Source organism: Megalopta genalis, chromosome 4 (genome assembly GCF_051020955.1).
Source record: "Megalopta genalis isolate 19385.01 chromosome 4, iyMegGena1_principal, whole genome shotgun sequence".
Lineage (NCBI taxonomy): Eukaryota > Metazoa > Arthropoda > Insecta > Hymenoptera > Halictidae > Megalopta > Megalopta genalis.
This window is the reverse complement of record NC_135016.1, coordinates 7,847,823-7,857,362: the sequence shown is the minus strand read 5'-3', so window position 1 is coordinate 7,857,362 and position 9,540 is coordinate 7,847,823. Positions and strand designations below refer to the sequence as shown.

Below are 9,540 nucleotides of genomic sequence, written 5' to 3'. Positions count from 1 at the left end.
CATATAAGATCTGCGGATCGAGCGCAAGGATCTTCGCGACCACCCCGCGCCACGAGATCTACATTTTAGATCGCGTACGCTAAACAATGGCGGAGTATAAGTAAACATTTTGAAGCAAATGGAACGTTTACGAGAGATCCAGATGATACCCGTTCGAATAATCAAGTCAATAATCAAGCCTGCTCCGATCGAATAAAAAATCCCCATTTGCGTAAAAACCGACAACACACACAATGATTATCCGACGAAACGCATGATCGTGAATTTAAAAAAAAAAGAGTGAAATTTGAAACTGATATCTACCGAGCAACGATTTCTACGCTATCATCCACGGATAAGATACCGACCAACGATGATTCAGGGAACAAATGATAAGGGACCGACGAACGACAAGCGAACATACTATACGATCAGCTATAGGGAACGCAGGTGTCTACGGTAACGGAAAGACCGTTTCGCGGTGTTTGCTGCAGATGGACGAGCATTTAAGGGTCTGCTGGCTCACGTGCGAGGCGTCGCAGCAAAGGGATTCAAACAACGGGCCCGAGGAACCCTAAAGTTCCCGGGCACAGCGTGACCGTCGTGCGGCCCAGTGACCGTTCCGTGTTCCCCGGCTCGTAACCTGCGCCGCCGTGTGAATCAGTGATGCCCCGCGCGGTTTTCACCGGTGAAAACCGCTCGTTCAACGTGTTTACGAGCGTGGTCGGCCATTTTGAAGCCGCACACAGGCAAAACGGTTTCTCTGTGTGCGACAGGCAAATAAAGTGAAATGCCTGTGCTGCGTGGTGTCCTGTCGGCCAGTCGCAGGAGGTGAGAAAACGCGCAGACCGCAGCGGCCGCCGCGTTCCATCGTGCACACGTGAGTACAATCGATTGTTCCGAGTCGGACGCGTTAATTTACGAGGCACGGCCGCCGCGTTATCGATTCAGGAGCGCACCGGCATGCTTCCGAAAAACAAACGGAGCGTCTCGATAGAATCTGTCCCGTTGTCGGAGCGTTTTCAAGGGTAACAGGTGGGTATCGCCGGAATGATGTAAGACACCGCGTGTCTAGCTCTAGCATTGACTTTCTCCGATTCTTTTAAGGAAACAGCCACGGTGTGGGTGTCGCGTTAGCGCGACAGAGCGCGCAGGAGGTGAGGTCATACACCCATCGCTACAGGTGGTTCCTCCTCCATTCAGCGGAGCCGCCGCCGTCGCCGCGCAGTGCGCCTTTTCTCAGTGATTCAACGGGCACGGAAGATGATCGGCGAAACGCTGCACCGCAAATGCTCCGCTCTGCTAGTCCTAGTTTTCGCGGTCACTGCCATCCCTGCCAATTACTCGGACATTGATCTGCCGGATGATCACATCAAGTATTACTTCAACTCGTTTCCCACGGTCGAGGAGCGGTGCCGCAACGACACCGCCTGCCCCTACAAGGTAATTAGCGGCGCGATCGCACGAGATAAACAATAAACATTCGGGAAACAGTCGCTTTAACGGGACCGGCTACTTATCCGGCCGCCAATCGCGCCAAAGCGCGCGCGCGCACTTTTCTCGCGGATCCTCGGCCTAACGCTAATTGAATTTGCAAAGAGACAAATTAACCCTTGGGAGACAAATTAACCCTTGGCGCACGAATTAGTTTTATCTACGTCTGGCGTTTAAAACTTTTCGCGTCGATTGTACGAAACGGACGGATTGGATAAACGCGGGTTTCTTCGGCGAACGACGTTGATACGGTGGAAGTAATGTAACAGTATTTTTCTGTTTTTTTAATGCAGTAGTATTTGTGTGTTCACTCGTCCGCGTTTCATTCGTCAATTTTTGCTGTCACGGCGTGAAATCCTCGGTCTGGCGGAACTGTAAATCTGTTTTTGAAGCCGTTTTTTGCGCGATTGTAAAGTGAAACTTGACGTCATCCGATTCCCCCGAGGCAGCTCTTGCGCGTGCATAGAAAATGAAACATAGTTTCGTGTCTAATAAAGTTTCTATCACAGTTTAAATCTGTTCTTCGTTAACTCGGGAGTGAAAGGATCGACCGTGAATTATTTTAAAAAATCATGGCTGCAAATTTTTGTGAGAAGCTAAAATATTTTAGAAAAATTGCAAAAAGAATAAGAAATGAATAGTTCACTCGTTATTAAACTAATTTGTACACATTTACTTTGCATCTGTCTCCATAAAACCGAAATAATACAAGAATAATCTCAAATTTGTGTAACGTTTTCGGTTTTGTATTTCACTTAACAAATTCTGCCATAAATGCATCGAATCCGCGGTCCAGTAATCACTGTTTAAAAGATTATTAAACCGTTGCCGGTAGATAATTCAGCTTTCTCAGAGTCCGCGGAAGTTCTACACTTCGCGCGCTCGTTTCTCATAAAAATGCATAAAGTCGGCAATGCAACTGCTACGATATTTTCGCCGGAAATAGCGCGTGCAACTTTCCCAACGACTGCTTAACGAACGTCTACCGTAATTAAACCTTCTGCCACGGTTTCACACGATTGACCAAGAATTTCTGTTGCAACAACATTTTGTGTCGAACGTAGGACAGTATAGGAACGAAGTCCTGCTGGGGTTACGAGCTGGATTGCAATCCGGAAGATTCGTTCTCGGTCGCCCGATGCCCCGGGGACCACAAAGGCTGGGTGACCACGAAGAAGGCTCAATTGGACACGTTTTACGCTCAAGGTGATTTCGGGTACGTGCGCGACCAGCGGAAAGAAATGTCGATCTTCTGCGAGCCGTTGTTTCTGGTAAGTTTCGAGTCTCGTGATCTCCGATCGAAAGAGATATGGTGTGCGATCCGATGATTTCGGTTCACGCAAGGTTTCACGTGGTTTCCACCTTAAAGGAGGACTCGTCCTTGGAATGCTCGGAGCACATGCGATTTTGTAGAGCGAGGAACGTGATGATTAATTTCGAGGATTTGCTCAGCAGAAAGGAGCCGATTCGGTACAAGATGGACGTGCTGAAGGAGGGCCAAATCGGCGGATACTGCGCGTGAGTGAGAACACGACGATCGCGAGAAGAAATCCCATCCATCCGCTACGACAGTAAACGATTTTTGCCCCGATTACGCAGATTGAATGAGAAACGACTGGAAGCGAACGCGGACCACATAAGTCCGTTGCAATCGTGGGGGCCCGAACTGAGGAACTTCCGGACGTTGCCGCGGCCGCCGATCGGCAACGGCGACTGTGATATCGTGATCGAGAAGCCGACGTACATTATGAAGATAGACGCCAGTAAGTGACGAGAACGAACGATCGGAGAGAACGCGGTGAACCGCGGCGCCCCGTGTTCGCGAAAACTGCTCGCGCGTCCGCTCATTTGTTGAAGTACGTTTGTTTCAGTAGTAAACATGTACCATCACTTTTGCGACTTTTTCAATTTGTACGCGTCATTGCACGTAAACCTATCGCACCCCGCCGCCTTCAGCACTGACAATCACGTAATGATCTGGGAAAGCTACAGGTAACTGACACCGGCCAAACAGAAAAACAGAGAGATATTAGATAGCAATCGTTCGACCGTACTTTCAGTTACCGGTCCGCGTTCCAGGACACCTTCGAGGCTTTCACGAGAAACCCGCTGTGGGACCTGAAAACGTTCCGCGGGGAAACCGTCTGCTTCAAGAACCTCGTGTTCCCGTTGCTGCCGCGCATGATCTTCGGCCTCTATTACAACACGCCTCTGGTACACCAGCCTTTTTTTCTTGTTCCACGAAACCGACCTCGGTACTGGCATAGTTTCCCCGAACAAACGAATAAATATTTCAGATCTACGGCTGCGAGAACAGCGGACTGTTCAAGGCGTTCGGCGATCATGTTTTGCACCGACTTCGAATACCGCTTCATGAAAGGAAGAACCAGAGGATACGCGTCACTCTGCTCAGCAGGGACACGCAGTATAGGAGAATCTTGAACGAGGACGAGCTGGTGAAGGCGTTGAAGGAGAATCCCGAGTACAAAGTCAGAAAGGTAATTTTGATGGGTAAAACTCTAAGAAGTACGATAGCGTTGACTATAAGTCTGCTTCTCGAAGAGCGCGCCAACGAAAGCAACACGGGTTTTCCATGATATTTCAACGATTTCTTCAACTGTTTTATCAACTGTTTTATCGTCCACATCAATTTTCGAACGCTGTGATTTCAGGTGGTGTACAACAAAAAGGTTCCATTCAAGAAGCAATTGGAGATCACGAGGAACTCCGACATCTTTATTGGTATTCACGGAGCTGGACTGACGCATTTGATGTTCTTACCTGACTGGGCAGCTGTTTTCGAGATGTACGTACGCATTGTTCGACTTGTTGGCGATTATTTCTCAGATGATCCGTGATTTAGATACAACTGCGAGGATCCAGGATGTTACAAGGATCTCGCACGGCTGCGCGGCGTGAAGTACTTCACGTGGGAAAACACGTCGAAACTGGTGCAACAAGATCCCGTAAGCAAGCTTTTTTAAGTGCTAAAAATATAAAGGGTGCCCCAAAAATGTCTCGCAATCCGAAAGTGGCGGGTTCCTCGGGTCATTCGGAGCAACTTTTTTATTTACAAAAATTTTCTCCGAGGCACCGTTAACGAGTTATTAACGAGAAACAGTGACCAATAAGAATCGAGTACGGCTGACGCGAGGCGGCCCAGCCAAGCGGCGCACGAAGCCCAGTTCCACTCATTGGCTCGGTCGCCTCGCGCCAGCTGAGCTCGCCTCTCATTGGTCACTGTTTTTCGTTAATAACTCGTTAACGGTGCCTCGGAGAACATTTTTGTAAAGGAAGAAGTTGCTTCAAATGATCCGAGGAACCCGCCATTTCAGGATTGCGAGACATTTTTGGGACACTCTGCAGAAGCGCCGTAATGACCGTGTCGATGTTGAATCGTAGGGAACGCATCCTGACGGAGGTGCCCACGCGAAGTTCACGAACTACAGCTTCGACGTCGACGAATTCCTCCGTATCGTTGCCGAAGCGAAAAGCCACGTGAAGAATCACAGCGAGTTCAAGAGTTTCATGAGCAAACGAGCGCGTAGCAAGAGGTCAGAGGTGAAGAACGAAACGAGCGCGGGGAACGTGAAAGAGATCGATACGCCCGAGTCGAAGGAGCAAGCTAAACTGAAGCCTGTTGTTCAATCCAAAGATGAACTATAGCGAATTTCCTTAAAAACCAACGAATTGTAACGTGTATTGTTATGCCGGTTGTTACGCTCGAACGAAACAAAAACGACTTGTTACCAATTAAGTTACTCTTTACTTACTTTTATACCGACATATGTACATACTTATTTTGATTAAAAAAGAAACAAACACGAAACAAATACGGCATACAATGCGGTGAGATGTTTCCAGTGGCGCGAGATACGTCCGTTCCGTTAAGTATACTTCGCCTGCGGACGTGCAAATTCCTTGGCGCGTAAAAAAAATGATACGAAAGGATTACAGCTTGATCTGTATCTGCTTTCTGTACAGGTATAACGTCGACAATACGTTCACGGCCATGTAAGCGACAAGTATTTCTATGGCTCTGGCCTGACTTACATACAACGTGGGCACTAGCATGTTAACGCCGCCGGTCATCAAGTTTGACAATAAGAAAAAGAACAGGCCGTTGTAGTTTATGGCTTCCAGTATCTCGATCGCGACTACATTTTTCTCGGACTCGTCGGCCACGCGTTCTCGCTTGTTTCTTAGGTCCGCCTTGTGCGTTCTCGGCTTTCTGTCCGTACTATCGGGATCCATTGTTGCACGAATTAAAATGTCGCTGATTATCTCCACCAGTAACAGCAGCGTAAGCAACATAACGCCCAAGGTGAGTATCCACATACAATAGCCAGCGTTCGCTAGACGTCTGGACACCTTGAAATAGGAATCGCAAAACAAAGTGGCCGCACAGGTCTGTGCCGCTACCAAAGACAATTTGATGCACAGTATCATCGACTCGTTGTAGCTGGCGTCGATACCGTAACCGAATAATTTCATATGGAACGTTCTTGGTTTGTACTCCATCCAATCTTGTATGCTCGAGTTATAGTACGTGGAATGTATTAATCTGCCGACAGCCACGCCTATCAAATAGAGCCCCACGTATCCGGGCACAGAGACCATTCCCTCTCTGTTCGCGGACACAAAGTCGTCCCTTGGTTTGTTGCTCAACACCCACTCTTTCAACCCTTTGGTGCTTAAGATGTATTCGTGCATCGTTAAAATCCAGATGCCTGATAATAGGGAGTATTTGGAGCTAATGGTACTGGTTATGGAGCTGGTGAACAGTTTAACGAAAGCTAACGTTATGAAGAAGTTCCAGTGGATACCGTACTCTGTGACGTGCTTTTGGTACCCGATAACTTCTATGGCAATGGAACGACCGAAACCTAGTATCAAAAGGGGAATACAACTCTTCACCGATTGCTTAATGTTACTCGATAACGTACGAATGAATCCTACTCTCTGCTTCGGGACAAAATCTTTGGATTCCGGTGCCACCAAGGCATTCGTTAATACAAACAGTCCTACACCCGTGTCCATTAAACTGTATCCGAACACTTCAGTCTTGGCAAACTTACGAGGGAAGATACGAAAGTCTATAGCTAGTATACATATCGCTGTTATAATGTTGGTCAATGCTCTGAAATTTGTGATAAATGGCTTTCTAACCTGACTAGGCCTACTATTGCTGTTCGATGACTTTGCGTTAAGTCCTAGCACTAAGATATTAATAATAGATATCGATAGCATGGCACAGCATACAGTGATGATGTACTCCGACAATACGGTGCAGCATAAAATACATGGGATTATAAGTATTGCAAATTCAATTATCACTCTAATATTCTTATGAGTGAAATTCCTTATAAGTCCTACCGTAGTAGTAGCCAGAAGAGTGCTACATACATTTGGTATGATCGCATGCACAACTTCTCTGGCTGTTGTTCCACCATGATTAGAAACAAATGCTTCTTGCTCTTGACGATAAAGATTTGTGTACCACGTGCTTGACATTTTTGTTAAAGCAACAATTATTGTTCTTGATGAATAGGTTCCTGAAATGAAAGATTTGAATATACTATTATTCCAATATTTGTCATACGCCGCTAACAACACACAAACGCTTGAAATACATTCACGATTGAATAATTTTATGAACTTACGTGAAAATACATATTCTTAATTCATTGTTCTCCAGCTGGTTTATCATATCAAGCAAATTGATGGACGAGATAAAAGATATTCTCCTATTACAAGCTGTAACGTCGAGCTTAAATAACTTTTTAATACTGGTAGTGCCATCCGTGGCAGAATGCTGAAACTCATAGCCAGTTAAAGTTACTTCAAATAGGAGCTATGTCAAGTTAATTTACCAATTATATGATTACAGTGCAATTTTAATCGGCTGTTTTGTGTAATATCGATGCAGAAGACTTTAGTGAACGTCCCTATCTTCTTCTTTTGTTTGGTTTTGCTTCACATTTGTTATATTTTACTTTTTTCCAAATCCATGTATTCTCCTCGTATACGAATTTTAGTTCGTCAATCCACCGCTAGATGGCGGGTCGAGTACCATTTTCATGAAGATCTACAATACTTATTGTTACAAATGTTATGTATATTAGCTAATCTTTCATATTATATTATACATATTTTCAACAACACATTTATAAATAAAATAACTAATTTCTGTATGAAATACTCACAGACATAGATGTCTAAAGTTGTAATTTTTGAATAAAGAAAAAAGTGAAAGCCTATTTAAAGAGGAACTATAACAAGCCATAATTATGTAATTCTGAGATACAGATTCGATAGATCGAAGTACTGTGAATATTTTGAGATCAAGAACATAAATTTTGAGTCATTGGTTTCTCAGTCATTTAACGTTTTCTAACGACTAAGTCTTCTGACTTTAAATTCTATAGCGCCTCAGTTATGGATAACGCCACCAACTCGAAAGTACAGAAGCATTTTACTATTATATGATTCGGATATTTGGCTTTATGCGACCCTGAAACTTTCAAATCTAAAAATCTGTGTAGTTTGAATGTGTCGTTCGTCGCTTGGCACCCGAGAGACTTGGTACTCCAGTCGTTGCGAAAATCGACAGCATCGTCCAGCAGGGCAGATGAAGGAGCTCTAATTCCGGCCGATGATTCTCGAGGTAGGTTAGCGGAAAACTATTTCGACCGTCAATGTATATCCGTTACTTGTCGTAAAACCGCACTGGCAGTTCACCCATTAATCGATTCTCGCCTGTGCCCGTCCATCTCGTAATTCTGTTTCCGTGGTTTCCCGCGAAGCCCTGCGGTAAAACTTACTCCGCAACAGTGGAAACCTTTTCTGTGTCTACTTTTAACCGGGTAACCCGACCGGTTCCATCAATTGTACATTTTAATTTCACCGGCGAACTTATTGAAATCGATAGCTCCGCGTAATTCAATTTTCCAACGGTTCGTCGAACAAATATTTTTCAATTCAATCGAAACCTTCCCTGCTCGATCGTTCGTTCGACTATCTCCGCAGCGAACGCATCTACAGACAGAACTGCTAAAAATATAGATTTTTCGATATCGTCGCCACAGTTTCGGTTTCAGATCCTGGAAAAAGTCAGCGTTAATTAAAGCGAAGCTGTGAAAAAGTCGTCGTGCCAAGGGTCGTCGTGCCTCCGCCATTTTTTTTCAGACAACATGAAGGATTAGGAAGTTCAGAAGGAAGAATTGCTTCTAAAAGTTATCAGCTATTCCAGACAGAAAATTATGTTAACACGTCGAATGCCACGCCGGTTTTACAGAAATTGTCCGTGGCGCCACGATGAATTTTCTTTTACGTGATACATATAATGTTGAAGTATTATCTGGAATAGATAAGTCACAGTGTCTAACCATGTTTGACATGTTAATCGCGACAGGGGTCACTGTTTGAATCGTCGATGGTAATAATACAAAATTTTAGATATTGACATTTGGCGGCGGTTCGAGTGTGGAAAAGGAAAGGGGAGACGTTTCGTTCGGGGCCCGCTAGAGGACTCATCTTTCTTTTCGAATAAAATTTATTAATACGATTAACAAAAATATACTATTACAAATACAGTTTATCACTAGACTTATAATAATACTTAGTAGACATGTTCTGCTGGGTAGTCCCTGCTTAACTTAACAAGCTTAACCTACTGTTCGGTCGTGATTGATGCAATCTTTTACAAGATTGCTTATCGGATGCGTTGTATGTTTAGATCATATTTGGTGTTAAGTTTGGTAATTATCTTATTTTGTAGGAAAAGTTCTCGACAAAAACCTACTTGCGACAATTACTTACAAGGCTAGTATCCCGGTATGTTTGTTTAAGTTTTGAGGTATTTGATTAGTTTATTATTTGTTTCTACTCTCCGTCTTTTTCTTCACAGTTCTTCGTTAAATATATTAAATACTTGATATGGCAATTTATGTTTAATTTCAAAAGGTGCATTGTAGCTTCTTATGCTAGTTAAGTTTTTGGTAAGTTTGTTGTTCCCTAGTTGGTTTCTATAAAAATTTTCAGCTAGTTCTTTAATATACTCTATGA

The 9,540-nt window shown here is 44.3% G+C and overlaps 2 protein-coding genes across 4 annotated transcripts; one reads left to right on the top strand and one right to left on the bottom strand.

Moving 5' to 3' along the window:
- Positions 1–495: 495 nt before the first annotated feature.
- On the top strand, positions 496–5,230 carry Eogt (EGF-domain O-GlcNAc transferase). Of its 3 annotated transcripts, XM_033478281.2 has the most exons (12): positions 497–859; positions 931–1,014; positions 1,087–1,422; positions 2,538–2,744; positions 2,843–2,991; positions 3,073–3,236; positions 3,345–3,465; positions 3,534–3,687; positions 3,771–3,971; positions 4,146–4,279; positions 4,337–4,439; positions 4,876–5,230. In XM_033478281.2, exons 3-12 carry the CDS (start codon positions 1,243–1,245, stop codon positions 5,137–5,139), a joined length of 1,677 nt encoding a protein of 558 aa, XP_033334172.1. In that variant the 5' UTR covers positions 497–859; positions 931–1,014; positions 1,087–1,242; the 3' UTR covers positions 5,140–5,230. The 3 variants fall into 3 exon arrangements, with proteins under 3 accessions (XP_033334181.1, XP_033334172.1, XP_033334163.1); XM_033478290.2 differs by having other exon boundaries at positions 496–1,014; positions 3,348–3,465; XM_033478272.2 differs by having other exon boundaries at positions 497–1,014.
- LOC117225016 (uncharacterized) lies at positions 5,217–7,263 on the bottom strand. The gene is made up of 2 exons (XM_033478300.2): positions 7,137–7,263; positions 5,217–7,028 (listed from the first exon to the last, which is right to left on the bottom strand). The coding sequence occupies exon 2, from the start codon at positions 6,985–6,987 to the stop codon at positions 5,425–5,427; it is 1,563 nt and encodes a 520-aa protein (XP_033334191.2). The 5' UTR covers positions 6,988–7,028; positions 7,137–7,263; the 3' UTR covers positions 5,217–5,424.
- Between the last annotated feature and the right edge of the window lie 2,277 nt (positions 7,264–9,540).